The following is a 15,656-nucleotide window of genomic DNA, read 5'->3' as shown; positions in this document are numbered from 1 at the left end:
TTGTGCTGTCTCTCTGACACACACACACACACACACACACACACACACACACACACACACACACACACACACACACACACACACACACACACACAGTAAAGCTGCTGTTGCGTGACCAGTGGTTAGGCTGTAGTGCTGGCGGGGGGGGAGCTGGTCGTGATTGTGCTGAGTGGAGCAATCTTCAGTTTGGGGACCTTGGCATTCATCACACGCACGCACGCACGCACGCAAGCACACACACACACACACACACACACACACACACACACACACACACACACATACACACACACACACACACACACACACACACACACACACACACACACACACACACACACACACACACACACACACACACACACAGACACACACACACACTATTTCATCCCTTCATATTCATTTATGCCGGTGTCAGATTTAAACTACCTGCGCCGTGATTCCCATCATCGTATACGAGGTGTGTGTGTGTGCACATATGCAAGTGTGCTGCTGATGGTGTGCATATTTTAACTGAAGAAAAGTTTCCCATAACATTTTATTTTTCACCTCCACTATTTTGCATTTATAAGCAGCACTACACTAAAAGGTATTCATAGAGATCTTAGATGAGTCCGGGGCAGCACGTTCCGTTTTGGTCTGCAGTTGTTGATGTCCTGCCAATTTGTATTATATACTTAGAAATAGTCTTATAAATAGTCACACTCGCTTGCAGCACTTTACTGTAGGTCCAGATGTACAGTACATCATGTATATACATATATATACAGTATATATATATACATATTATAATGTATAATATCCTCCCTAACACTCCTCGGTTCAACCTCTAATGAACTCAATTACTCAATCTCTGAGTTTGCAGCATCTCAAAGGACGACAGTGTTTGCCTCAGCGCTGCATAAATCCCATAATGTTACAGCTGCACGATGCAGGCATATCTCATTAAGGTTGGCAAATATATTTTTTTTTTTCAGTTTTTTTTATGAGATTGCAGCTGTTTCTTTGAGGAGGGTGCAAACAATTGTTATTTTCCCTTCTCATTTCCCAGATTGTTGAACTTTCTGGTTGTAGAAATTCCTTTTTTTACATAAAGAATAATAATGAAATCCTTCAGACTTTCCAATATAATTAAACTGTGTGTACTGTACATTAAAAAACTAATTTAAAACACAAAGTAGAACATGTCCACACCGAAAAAAACTCTTAACAAACTTACCGGAATAAAAATAAATAGAGGAGAGAGTGGGCCCGGTGAGATGCTCTGACTATAAAGTGTTTCCAAGATTTGAAACCAGTACTCTCCCTCCGACTACTCAATCTCTCCTGGTTCATTTCCCTGTCATCACACACGCACAATTAGTTATATTCATGCCGCATTCGTCTCATTAGTATGCATAAAAAAGTGACAGGTCACACCTCCCCCGATTATGCAAATGAGCTAAGTCCCGCCTCCCATTTGGTCGAGGTGTGATATCCCAAGTAGCTGTGATATCCCGAGTAGGTGTGAGATCCGTCGATAGGAGGGGGTGATGTGTATTCACAGGTGTGAAAATGCCCCCACTGTAGCGCCATATGGCGTAAAAAAATAAATTAAAAAAAATGCTGATTCAATCACATTAGTATGCATCAAAAGTGACAGGTGGGCCCGCCCCCAATTGTGTGTGTGTGTGTGTGTGTGTGTGTGTGTGTGTGTGTGTGTGTGTGTGTGTGTGTGTGTGTGTGTGTGTGTGTGTGTGTGTGTGTGTGTGGACCTTCATTGCTGTCCTCACAAGGAGCTACAGGTTCCTAACAGGCTCTTAAGTGTCCATTGTCATGCAGTCGGCCTGATGCTGTAGAAAGACAGGAAAGCAGACAAGGGTTGAGAGGTGACTCTGTATTAGAGAGCCTGAGTAGACACACCTTACCGCCCCTGCCCGACTGTTTATCTGTGCACTTTCAACTGTACACAATACAACACAAAATGCCCAGTGCTGATAAGAAATAAGTTCAGAAAGCTCTGACTAACATTACTTTTTTAAATATATGTTTTTTAGATGCTTTACTTTGATTTCATGTTATTTGCAAGCTAGCATCCAAATGGTTGGAAGATAAGGAGGTAGGACAATCAATACTGTATAGTAAAGTGTGTCGCCAATGTAACCGGTTAGAACTCAAAGTGGCGATGAGGTCTTACAATGTATGGAAAGGGTCTTAACAAAGGTCTTAAAAGGTATTATATTTGACTTCAGGATTCCTGCATATACCCTGAATTAGCAAGAATTAACATTATAGCATATGTAACAATAGTTAAGAACACAGTTTTGGCTGATTTGGACAATCTTGGAGTGGTTTGGGGAGTTATTGAGGAAGTCAAGGGTCAATTTCAGAACCAATGTATGTAGTTGCTTTGATTGACATAATCACAGTGCTTCACCTGCAGATACCCTGCTGGCAGCTTTTATCCAGCTCTGCAAAGTTGCAGTCCTTTTAGCTGCCTCCTTCAGATGTCTCTCTCTCTCTGCTTCAGTCTCCTCTGTCTTGAAGGCATTCTTAAGCACAGAAATGTAACATTAGGCTATGCATAAAATAACCAAACGATTATTACATTAACTAATTTGAACAGTAATTCACATCATCATCTCATAACAAAATAAGCTAAGGCAACGACTTGCATTCAGTGACTTTGATTTTTTAAAATGAAAACCAGAGATATCTTTTGTTTTGCGGTCCATATCTCATTAAAAATATCTAATGTTAGTAAGTATTAAAGAAAGAATGGGGACAATTCTGTTTTAATGTAGTTTGACCATTGTAACTGCTCTGCAGACATACTGATCAAATAGGGCTTCTAACTAATTGCCATAAATAAACTCACTAATTAATTAAACCAGTTCAATACGCATTATTCTTATTATTCTTTATGAGCGCAGTAACGGTAAAGTATCTAATTACTTATTTATCTAGTATTCCATCACTTAATAACAGATAATATCAAGCTCCACTTTTGTGGAATCAGCTTCCAGTTTGTGTTCGGATGGCAGACACCCTATCTGTTTTTAAGAGTGCGCTTAAGACCTTCCTTTTTGATAAAGCTTATAGTTAGGGTTGATTAGATTCAGCCCCTAGTTTTGCTGATTTAGGCTTAGTTTGTCGGGGGACATCTTACTTCTTCCTTCTCTCTGTCTATACCTGTGTACTCTCATGTTCCGATTAACCCAGCTTCCCCAAATGTCTTTCTTTTTGGTGTCTATATACGCCGGGATCCGGAGTCATGGATGATCCTGCGGTCCTGTTTCATGGATTGCGAGTCCTGGATCTTGAGTCGTGGCTGTGGTCCTGGATCATAAGTCCTGGATGGATGTCCTCGTGGATTCATCTTCTTGTTATACACACATGCATTTCCAAACATTTGGACTGCCTATGTTGCAAATGTATTATCTTTTCAATTTATACACGGCATCTACAGCACGTCTGTCCGTCCTGGGAGAGGGATCCCTCCTCTGTTGCTCTCCCTGAGGTTTCTCCCATTTTTCCCTTTAAACTGTGGGTTTTCTCTGGAAGTTTTTCCTTGTACGATGTGAGGGTCTAAGGACAGAGGGTGTCGTATTGTCATACTGATATTCTGTACAAACTGTGAAGTCCACTGAGACAAATGTAACATTTGTGATATTGGGCTATATAAATAAACATTGATTGATTGATTGATTGAGATGGTCAAACTGAAGTAGAGACATGGCAGAAATCCTACAATGAAGCGGGACAGTGAAGGGTTCTCCGTGAGAGGGCGATCAAGAAAAGAGAGCGAGCGGTTCTTAAAGAATGTTTCTCTAAAAGGCAAGTTTGCCTTCATTTTAGCAAGGGGAGCGTGTCTGATACATGTTTTTCACACTCGCCTGTAGAAGCAGAGGGTAATTTTTCCTTGCATGTTTTACTTTCTTTTTTTTTCACCACAAACTTGTGTGTTTTATCTGCACTACTCTTGGGGGTGTAGTAAGAACGTCGACAATCTACACACTTTTTGTATAAATCGCAGTTACTGGCAAGATACTTTTAGACACACGTTGAGGTATGCAAAACCTTAAAACTAGAAAATTAAGTACATTTTCTCATTAGATTTTTTCTTAAAGACTGTTTCTGTAAAAGGCAAGTTTGTGATTTTAACACTGTTTCGATGAAAACAATGCAGTCTTGATAACTTGACTTGACTAACATTACTTTTTTAAATATATGTTTTTTTAGATGCTTTACTTTGATTTATTTCATGTTATTTTAACACAACATAACTTTTTTCAGATTTTTTCAACATACTGTGATATTTTGTTTTTGTTTTTCTCTCCTTTTTCCATTATATTTTTGAAAAACTACATAGTGATTTTTAGCAAAATACAACATGCAACTAATACATTATACAATATTACGACCTTTTGCGATATTTCAACACAATATTCTTGTACCTTTTTTGTTGTTGTTGTAGGGCTTCAAGATATTATGCATGTCATGCATAAACACGGTGTCATCTTTCTTGAAACTGACGTGCTGTCCGTTTTACAAACAAGTTTATTTTTCTGCTTCTTCATCCTCTGAATTTTCCTCCCCCGTCCCTCTTCCTTCAGCCATCACAACAAGAATCAAGGTAGATCTGTGAAATGAAACACCTCTTCCCAAAGCGTGACTTCCCTATTGAGAGCATGCGTCTAGGGCAGTAGGGTCTAAACCGATTGGCCAGATATACTAATATGCAGAACGTACAGAATGTGCTCCACAATTAAGTATCATATTGGATAGGGGCTGAACTTGTCCTGGATTGGAATTTTTCCGATCATTCCCCTAGGAGGAGTTGGCAAGAATGTGCTTAAAATGGCAGAAAAATGCACATTTTTCAAAATGTCCGACTTGCTGGAGGGCGGGCCTAATGGAAGGCAATTTGAAATATGTGTGCAATCATAATAGTAATGTGTATACAGCGTTTCTTGAATATCGGAAAAACTATATGCGAGCAGTTTGGAGCAATTTGCGCCATGTAAATCGTCAAAAATTGTGTATTCGCTGTTAGCTTACGACCTCCACGAGTGATATTTCCAAAATGTTCTCCACAATTAAGTATCATATTAGATAGGGGCTGAACTTGTCCTGCATTGGAATTTTTCCGATCATTCCCCTAGGAGGAGTTTGCAAGAATGTGCTTAAAATGCATGAAAAACGCAAATATTTCAAAATGGCCAACTTTCTGGGGGGCGGGGCTAATGGAAGGCAATTTGAAATATGTGTGCAATCATAATAGTAATGTAGATATAGCGTTTCGTGAATATCGGAAAAATCAATCAATCAATCAATCAATGTTTATTTATATAGCCCAATATCACAAATGTTACATTTGTCTCAGTGGACTTCACAGTTTGTACAGAATATCAGTATGACAATATGACACCCTCTGTCCTTAGACCCTCACATCGTACAAGGAAAAACTTCCAGAGAAAACCCACAGTTTAAAGGGTAAAAATGGGAGAAACCTCAGGGAGAGCAACAGAGGAGGGATCCCTCTCCCAGGACGGACAGACGTGCAATAGATGCCGTGTGTAAATTGAAAAGATAATACATTTGCAACATAGGTAGTCCAAATGTTTGGAAATGCATGTGTGTATAATAGGAAGATGAATCCACGAGGATATCCATCCAGGACTTATGATCCAGGACCACAGCCACGACTCAAGATCCAGGACTCGCGATCCATGACACAGGACCGCAGGATCATCCATGACTCCGGATCCCGGCGTATATAGACACCAAAAAGAAAGACATTTGGGGAAGCTGGGTTAATTGGAACATGAGAGTACACAGGTATAGACAGAGAGAAGGAAGAAGTAAGATGTCCCCCGACAAACTAATCCGATATCAGCAAAACTAGGGGCTGAATCTAGTCAGCCCTAACTATAAGCTTTATCAAAAAGGAAGGTCTTAAGCGCACTCTTAAAAAGGAATAGGGTGTCCGCCACCCGAACACAAACTGGAAGCTGATTCCACAAAAGTGGAGCTTGATAAGGAAAGGCTCTGGCTCCCATTGTACTTTTAGAGACTCTAGGAACAACCAACAACCCTGCATTCTTGGAACGCAATGCCCTAGTAGGACAATAGGGTTTAATGAGTTCTTTAAGGTAAGATGGCGCCTGCCCATTAAGGGCTTTGTAGGCGAGAAGAAGAATTTTAAATTCTATCCTGTGTTCTATAGGGAGCCAGTGTAAGGCAGCCAGAACAGGAGTAATGTGGTCCCTTTTCCTAACTCTAGTTAGTACACGAGCTGCAGCATTTTGAATCAACTGAAGCGACTTGACTGAATTCTTGGTACACCCTGATAATAAGGAGTTACAATAATCCAGCCTTGAAGTAACAAATGCATCGACTAGTTTCTCTGCATCGTTTTGAGGCAAGATATGCCTGATTTTTGCAATGTTACGTAGATGGAAGTAGGCGGTCCTTGAAATTGATTTTATGTGGGTGTTAAAGGATAAATCCTGATCAAATATAACACCAAGATTCCTTACAGTCTCACTGGAGGCCAAATTAATGTCATCCATAGTTAGTATATCTTTAGATAATTCGTTTCGTAGATTCTTCGGGCCAAGTACAATAACTTCAGTTTTGTTCGTGTTTAACATCAAAACATTTAAGGTCATCCACGTTTTTAAGTCCTTGAGGCAGTCTTGAATTTTATTTAGATGATTAATTTCATCAGGCTTGATTGATAAATATAGTTGAGTATCATCCGCATAACAATGAAAGTTCACAGAATGATTCCTTATAATATTGCCTAACGGAAGCATATATAGTGTGAACAAAATAGGTCCAAGCACTGAGCCCTGTGGCACTCCATGGCTAACTTTGGTTTGCATGGAAGATTCATCGTTGACACGTACAAACAGAGCGTTCAGATAGATATGACCTAAACCAGCCTAAAGCAGTTCCCTGTATGCCAACTAAGTGCTCTAGTCTTTGCAATAGGATATCATGGTCGATAGTATCAAATGCAGCACTAAGATCGAGCAAGACAAGAATAGAGACAAGTCCCTTGTCTGAGGCTATTAGAATGTCATTTGTGACTTTAACCAGAGCTGTCTCTGTGCTATGATGTGTTCTAAAGCCAGACTGAAAATCTTCAAATAAATCATAGTTTTTTAAGTAATCACACAGCTGTTTTGCGACTGCTTTCTCAATAATTTTTAAGAGGAACGGAAGATTAGAAATAGGTCTATAGTTGGCTAAAACCTCTGGATCGAGGTTGTGCTTTTTATGAAGCGGTTTTATCACTGCCACTTTGAATGATTTTGGAACATAGCCTGATAATAAAGACATATTCATAATATTTAATAAAGAAGTGCTAATTAATGGAAAAACTTATTTTAACAGCTTAGTTGGAATCGGGTCTAAGATACACGTTGATGGTTTAGAAGAGAGAATCATTGAATTTAATTGTTCAAGGTTTATGGCTGAAAAGCATTCTAGTTTACTATCTAGTGTAATATTAGAACTTACATTTCCGGGAGCTGTTGATAACACTATACTGGTCAAAGGCAAGAGGTCATTGATTTTGTTTCTAAGAGTAACAATTTTATCGTTAAAAAAAAACATAAAATCATTACTACTGAGTGCTATGGGAATAGAAGGCTCAGTTGAGCTGTGGCTCTCTGTCAGCCTGGCTACAGTGCTGAAAAGAAATCTTGCATTATTCTTATTCTCATCTATTAATGAAGAGTAGTAGGCTGCTCTCGCTTTACGCAGTGCTTTCTTATATTCATTGAGAGTAATATGCCAAATTAAACGAGATTCTTCAAGTTTAGTGGAACGCCATATCCTTTCAAGTTGTCTCGACTTTTGCTTTATTTTGCGGGTTTCGGTATTATGCCATGGAGCTAATCTATGTTGTTTTATTTTCTTCTTTTTCAAAGGAGCAAGAGAGTCTAATTTTATTCGCAGCGCATCTGTAGCACTATCAACAACATGATCAATTTGGGGTGGTGTACATTTTTTATAAGTTTCCTCCCTTACATGCAGACATGCTATCGAGTTAAGTATTGGTGGAATCTCTTCCTTAAATTTGGCTATAGCACTAACAGATAGGTTTCTGCTGCAGGAGCTTTTGGCTAATGCTTTGTAGTCTAATAACAGTACTTCAAAAGTTACTAAGAAATGGTCGGATAAAGCAGGATTATGCGGTTCGACTAATAGTTGCTCAATTTCAATACCATAAGTCAGAACAAGGTCAAGAGTGTGATTATAGCAGTGGGTTGGTTTATTTACACTCTGACAGAAACCAACAGAATCTAATATAGAGTTAAATGCAACAGTAAGGCTATTTTTATCATCGTCAACATGAATATTAAAGTCACCTACGATAATTACTTTATCTGTTTTAAGTACCAAAGCTGATAAAAACTCAGAGAATTCTGATAAGAATTCTGAATAAGGACTTGGTGCACGGTACACTGTAACAAATAAGATTGGCTGCAAAGTTTTCCAGGTCGGATGCGTAAGACTAAAAACGAGGCTTTCAAAGGAGGTATAATTTAATTTTTGTTTAGTATTGATAAGTAAACTTGAGTCAAAGATTGCTGCAACTCCACCTCCTCGGCCCGTGCCTCGGGCAATATGAGTATTGATATGGCTGGGTGGAGTGGCCTCATTTATGCTGACATATTCTTCATGTCTCAACCAAGTTTCAGTGAGACGGCATATATCAATATTATAATCTGATATTAAATCATTTACCAATATTGCTTTAGATGCTAGAGATCTTATGTTTAAGAGACCACATTTAATCTTGCTGTTTTGTTGCACTGTAGTAGTTGTTACACGTACTTTTATTAGGTTATTATGTATGACACCTCTATTAGGTTTTACCTTAAATTGTCCTTGGGCAGACACACACACCGTTAATATTGGGTATTTTATTGGGTTCGGGATTCCTATGGATGACTGCCTAGGAGAGAGCGCAGAGAAGTGTGTAAGACTGCGACTCTGCCTCCTGGTTTCAACTCCAGTTTGTCGTGGATTAAGTCCACAAAGCCCTGAAGTGTTTGCCGAAATGAGATTTGCACCTTCCAAAGTAGGATGAATGCCGTCTCTCTTAATCAGACCAGGTTTTCCCCAGAAGGCTGTCCAATTATTTACGAAGCCCACATTGTTTGCTGGGCACCACCAAGACAACCAGCGCTGAAATGATGACATGCGGCTATACATGTCATCATTGATCAGATTGGGGAGGGGACCAGAGAAGATTACGGTGTCCGACATTGTTTTAGCATAACTACACACCGACGCCACATTAAGTTTGGTGCATTCTGATTGGCGTAAACGAACATCATTACCACCGACATGAATAACAATCCTACTGTATTTACGTTTATTTTTAGCCAGCAGTCTAAGATGCGCCTCAACGTCGCCCGCTCTGGCCCCCGGAATGCATGTGACTGTGGACGCTTCGGTCTCTAAATTCACGTGTCTCATAATAGAGCTACCAATAACCAGAGTTGGCTTCTCAGCGGGTGTCTCGCTGAGTGGGGAATATCTGTTAGATACGTGAACGGGTTGGTGGGGACCTGCAGGTTTCGCGTTATGCCCCTTCTGAACAGTCACCCAATCTCCCTGCTGCTCGGGAGTTGCCGGGGGACGGCTAAGAGGAGCTACCTTTTGCCGGTCCGCACCGGCTAACATGGGCTTTACTGTAGCTGAGTTATTTTCTAAGATGCGGAGCCGGGCTTCTATGGCTATGATTCCCGCCTCCAACCTAACAACCATAATACATTTAACACATGTATCGGTACCAGTAAAGGAGGTAGGGAAGTAACCAAACATGAGACAGTTAGAGCAGGAAATAGCACCCGAGGGTGGGGAAAGAGCCATGGCTAGCTATCAAGCTAAAGTAGCTACCGTTAGCAAACCCGAAAAGAGTGTAGGCAACTGTGGAGTTACAGTCGCTAAGAGAAGGAGAGTTGTGAGTGCTTAAGCTGTAGTAACGTGTGATTACAACGTCAGGCAGTTGCCGTGATCAAGAGTTTTAAAACGATCGATTAAGTTAAGATAATAAGCTATCAGCAACAGAACAGGCACACGGGATACCCAGAGATGACAACAACAACCGGAAGTTACAACATGCTTACCGCAATAGTGGTCCGTGTAGAAACAACCAGCATTGTCCCTATATGCGAGCAGTTTTGAGCAATTTGCGCCATGTAAATCGTCAAAAATGGTGTATTTGCTGTTAGCTTACGACCTCCATGAGTGATTTTTCCAAAATGTGCTCCGCAATTAAGTATCATATTGGAAAGGGGCTGAACTTGTCCTGCATTGGAATTTTTCTGATCATTCCCTTAGGACAGGGGTCTGCAACCTTTTTGACCAAAAGAGCCATTTTGCTCCTTTTTCCCCAAATTCTTTTTGTCTGGAGCCGCAAAACACATTTCATAGCTTGATAGCTAATAAAGTTGTATTTATTGTTATATCAGACAAAAACTACAGGTTTTTTTGCATTTATTAGGCTATTTATTACATTATATAAAACTGTTAACCTCTAATAAGAAACAAAGAACTCCTATAAGGAGAATTACAAATAATACACAGGCCTACTTTAAAATAAATTAAACACAGCACTTGGGGAGTCCTCTGCACATTTGAAGGGAAAAAAAAAAATTATTAAAATGTGCCCACTTTGAAATAAATAAAACATATAGCTGCACCCTAAAAAGAGTTAAAGGTGGGATGGGTAAGAATGGACAAACCAGCTCGAGTGCGCTAGAGTTTGAAAATACACAACCGGAAAAAATAGGCCTCTTCCTTCAGACTTCCTCACAGAGCCCCTCCTCCAACACACACGAACGCGCACATGACCAATGAGGGCACGAGATAAATGTGTGCACAGATGGAAGGATGACAGGCTGACAGGCAGGTAGGCCATCCAGTTATTTTAGCCGGGCCGGCTCAGATGATTGGTTGTGCTTTTTACAGCGCTACTGCTTCCAGAGATTAATTTTTTTATGTATTTATTGTCAAAGCATTTAATATATTCATTGCTATCGGGATGTTAAGAGCATTCCATGGAATATAACAAAAAGTGTTTTTTGAAATAAATGACATACCCCATTGAATTATGACTGAAGATTGTCAGCTGTCTTCCTCTCCCGTGTTGTTCCTCGATACGTAAAGGCTGCAGCACCTTTGACAACTTCTCTCTACATATCAAACATACCGGTAAACCAGCATCGTTTGCTGTGAAAGCATATAACCCTGTCCACACAGAATTAAATCCTGTGTTCCTCCGGTACTTTTCTTTGATTTATCCATAGTTCGCTCATCGAGCCGGGGGTCAGGTTATTCACCCGCAGGAAAAGGCGCTCGTGCGGGACCGTAGCAGGATGTGACGCATATTTTAGTTGACCTAATTAAAACCGTTTTGTTTTTTATTTATGTGTCACAGTATCACCTCAAAATACAAGATACGAAACATTTTCAACCATGCAACAAAATAGAAATAGTCCTACAAATACTTTTATTTTATTTCCTTCTTATTTTTTGTCTAAGCTCAAGGGAGCCAGAGTAGAGGGCTTAAAGGGCCGCATGTGGCCCGTGGGCCGCGGGTTGCCGACCCCTGCCCTAGGAGGAGTTCGCAAGAATGTGCTTAAAATGCATGAAAAACGCACATTTTTCAAAATGGCCGACTTTCTGGGGGGCGGGGCTAATGGAAAGCAATTTGAAATATGTGTGCAATCATAATAGTAATGTAGATATAGCGTTTCGTGAATATTGGAACAACTGTATTTGAGTAATTTGGAGTAGTTTGGAGTCATTTGCGACATGTAAATCGTCAAAAATTGTTTATTCGCTGTTAGCTTACGACCTCCACGATTGAGCTATCAACAATGTTCTTCTCAATTTGGCATCATATTCGATAGGGGCTGAAGGTGTCCTAGACTGGCATTTTTCGGATCACACAGATTATTTGTAGAACAGGTCCACCCAGATATGTGTGCAAAATTTCAGGTCATTCGGAGTTACGGTGCGACTTTGTAAATGTATTCCGAAATAGGATTTTGATAGGTGGCACTATTGAGCACGTTGGAATATTTTAACCCATTGACTCCAGAATGTTGCAATTTTTACCGGTCCTAGCGTCCGTGCAAAATTATACAACTTTGTCAGCATCATAAAGGCCTCAAAAACAGGAAAGATGGTGACTAGATAATAATAATAATAATAATAATAATAATAATTCCACCAATAACAATATGTTTCCTCGCACTTCGTGCTAGGACGCCGTTGGGTCCTAGCACATCGTGCTCGGGCCCTAATAATAATTAAAACTGCGGTCGCACTTGTGCGCGCAGTGATGAGCGGGCCCTCGCGTCCGTGCGCCTGTCGGGGAGGGCGGCCAGTCGTCCCGGCGTCAAGCAGACGCGCGCGAGTCCTCGGAAATGAGCCGTTTGTCATTTCTCTAATTTCGCATCCCAGACTCCCAGGTCCTCCGGCAGCAACCCGGAAACGGATGTCGGCGCGCGGTCTGGAAGGAAAACTAATTTCTCTGAAGGTCCGTTGAGGATCGATTATCGAGGAGGCTGTCTGGAGGAGCCGTGACCGAGGATACACTGATTTAGAGGAGAGAGGAGTGTCTCTGGAGGAGGTGTGTGTGTGTGTGTGTGTGTGTGTGTGTGTGTGTGTGTGTGTGTGTGTGTGTGTGTGTGTGTGTGTGTGTGTGTGTGTGTGTGTGTGTGTGTGTGTGTGTGTGTGTGTGTGTGTGTGTGTGTGTGTGTGTGTGTGTGTGAGTTGAAGGTGCAGACAGGGGACCTATCATGCTATATTTGAATAATATATTGTAGGGCCATACCTATATAAGGTATATTTATAAGTTTTATTTTTCAAAATACCAAACAGATCATGCAGTTTAGCCATGCCTCATTTTGTCTCACTCCAGCTCTGTCTTTGCATGAGCTGGAGCTGACACCCCCCCCCCCCCTGCAAAGGAGGGGGCGAGGCACAAGCGTCATGTTACTATGCTGTTGCCATGCTGTTGCTATGCTGTTGCCATGCCACTGCAACCTCTCATTCCCCTGATAGGTGGAGAGTTGACCATACAGGTGGAGTGCACCTCTGTGACATCATAGAGGTGCAAATCAGAATCCGCATTTATCAAATCCGTTGCAGCCCTGTTTTTAGGTCCCCTTTAAGGTAGTATGTGACATATAAATGGTCAAAAATGGTACATTCTCCATTAACTTACGAGCTCCATGTTCAAGCGATCGACTATTCCTTCGCAATGTTGCATCACATTGGATATCCGCTTAAGTTGCCCTAGATTGGAATTTTTCCGATCATTTCCCTATGACGAATTAGCACAAATGTGCTTAAAATGCATGAGAAATACACATTTTTCAAAATGGCCAGCTTTCTGGGGGGCGGGGCTAATGAAAAGCAATTTGAAATATGTGTGCAATCATAATAGTAATGTAGATATAGCGTCTCGTGAATATTGGAACAACTTTATTTGAGTAATTTGGAGTAGTTTGGAGTCATTTGCGACATCATTTTCTACGGTAATGTGTCTGACCCTCCACCGATGCGGGATATGAAGTTTGGTGTTGAAAAACTGAAAATTGAAATTTAAGTGAATATTTAACTCTTTTGAACATTATGCTAATTTAGAAGAAAAAACATGTAGGCGGAGCTTAGGGTTCCAAGAGGATTATTTGTAGAACAGGTCCACCCGGATATGTTTGCTAAATTTCAGGTCATTCGGAGTTACGGTGCGACTTTATAAATGTATTCCGAAATGGGATTTTGATAGGTGGCGCTATTGAGCATGTTGGAATATTTTAACCCATTCACTCCAGAATGTTGTAATTTTTACCGGTCCTGGCGTCCGTGCAAAATTATACAACTTTGTCAGCATCCTCAAAACAGGAAAGATGGCGAATAAAAATAATAATAATAATAATAATTCCACCAATAACAATAGGTTTCCTTGCACTTCGTGCTAGGACGCCGTTGGGTCCTAGCACATCGTGCTCGGGCCCTAATAACAACAGTGTCTATAATTCAAAATTTGTCTTCGGGTCAATGTGACTGATTTCGATAGAGCAAGTCCCATATAGGCAAATTATAGCTTAACCAACTGTCACTCCGACCGACTCCGTCGACTTTTTCTAGCAGTGTGCAACAGCGCAGCAGCGAGGCGATGAACGTGACACGATTTTCCCGGGGCGAGTGAAACCATTATTTAGGTGTGGGGGGGGTTCATTCTAAACTGTTGAGTAAAACGTTTCCACAAACTATGGAGAAATGTCACAAACATTTATAATCAACATTTAAAATATTATTAATAAATTCATTGCCTACATTTAGGGTGGCAACTGGGGTGGCAAGGCATTTTTCTGAGGTGGCAGCTGCCACCCCGTGCCAACCCGTAGAACCGCCACTGGCGCCTGCTCATCTCCCATTCCAAACAAACGCAAAGGTACATATAAACACACTGTAACTACTCTGGCCTTAAAAGAAGGTTACGCATCGAACTATTGTCCGTTTATTTATTTCTTGGTACAATTATGAAACACCGTGAACATACATCGTTTACACTTTTTACGCCCTTTTCACTGTCTCACAAACGTAAACATCCGTGGGTAGAGGTCACATGACTTCCTGTAAGAAAAAACTCTTAATAGTTTTTTGACAAAATATAACAAAGTTCAAGCATACATCAAGCACAAAACAATAAATAAGGGCACTTTGAGCGTCAGCTAATTGATCCTATCTTATCTTCTACTTTACACCTGCATTTTGTACACTCTCCCTGCCTGCACCATGTCCAATGTTGTCTCTGTTGACAACCTACTAGTAAACACATTCCTAGTATGTTGTAAAATTACTTGGCGATTAAACTGATCTTGTATCTCGCTTATTTCTCCTCTTAGGAAAGCGGGCACGAGATGACCGCTTTCTTGACACCATCATGGTGATGGATGACCGGCGTGCCATGGTCAGCAAGGACAATGAGGACCGGCATGCCATGGCCAACAAGGAGATGTACGACGAACAGCTGCTGCATTCACACAAGGCCCAGGAATCGCAGGACCAGCTGCTCATGGTGATGGCACGCCATGCTGACTCGGCGGCGCGCCAGGTGGAGGTGGCGGCGCTCCAGGCGGAGCAACAAAATACCTTTCAGGCTGGGCTTCTGGGAGTGCTAAGCGAGCTGGTTAAATCCAACAGGCCTTCAATTAAAAAAAGAAGAAAAACTAGTCGTCGTTGATAAACTATCCAATGACTTGTTGGGAGGCTTGTGGCGCAGTGGATGAGTGCGTTGGTGTTCGGATCAGGGAAGCACAGGTTCAAACCCCACTGCAGTCAGCATGTCATTGTGTCCCTGGGCAAGACACTTCACCCCAAATTGCCTACATCTGGGACAGTCAGTTTGTATTATTATTCTATATGCCAGTGTTATTAATACTGACACATAACTTTGCACTAAGGTGTGTCTGCTGCTGAGCCTACCTATTATTGTTATTATATATATATATATATATATATATATATATATATATATATATTGCCACTGTTATTATATTGTTTTGATACTACTGACACTTATTGATCTGCTGCTGATAAATAAAAGAGAACCTACATGGCGATTAAACAGA

General features: G+C 40.9%; 1 protein-coding gene across 1 annotated transcript in view; it reads left to right on the top strand.

Moving 5' to 3' along the window:
- Positions 1-15,656, top strand: part of LOC307037008 (uncharacterized protein) — a 25,241-nt gene extending 9,585 nt beyond the window's left edge. Inside the window, exon 2 of the mRNA XM_079677720.1 lies at positions 14,931-15,656. Within this exon, the coding sequence (XP_079533846.1) occupies positions 14,931-15,268 (338 nt within the window). The 3' untranslated portion in view covers positions 15,269-15,656. The remainder of the gene's footprint in view (positions 1-14,930) is intronic.

The sequence above is a fragment of the Notothenia rossii genome, assembly GCF_949606895.1.
Source record: "Notothenia rossii genome assembly, chromosome: 4".
NCBI classification, from domain to species: Eukaryota; Metazoa; Chordata; class Actinopteri; order Perciformes; family Nototheniidae; genus Notothenia; species Notothenia rossii.
The sequence above is the reverse complement of the archived record's forward strand: the minus strand, read 5'-3'. Positions and strand labels throughout refer to the sequence as shown.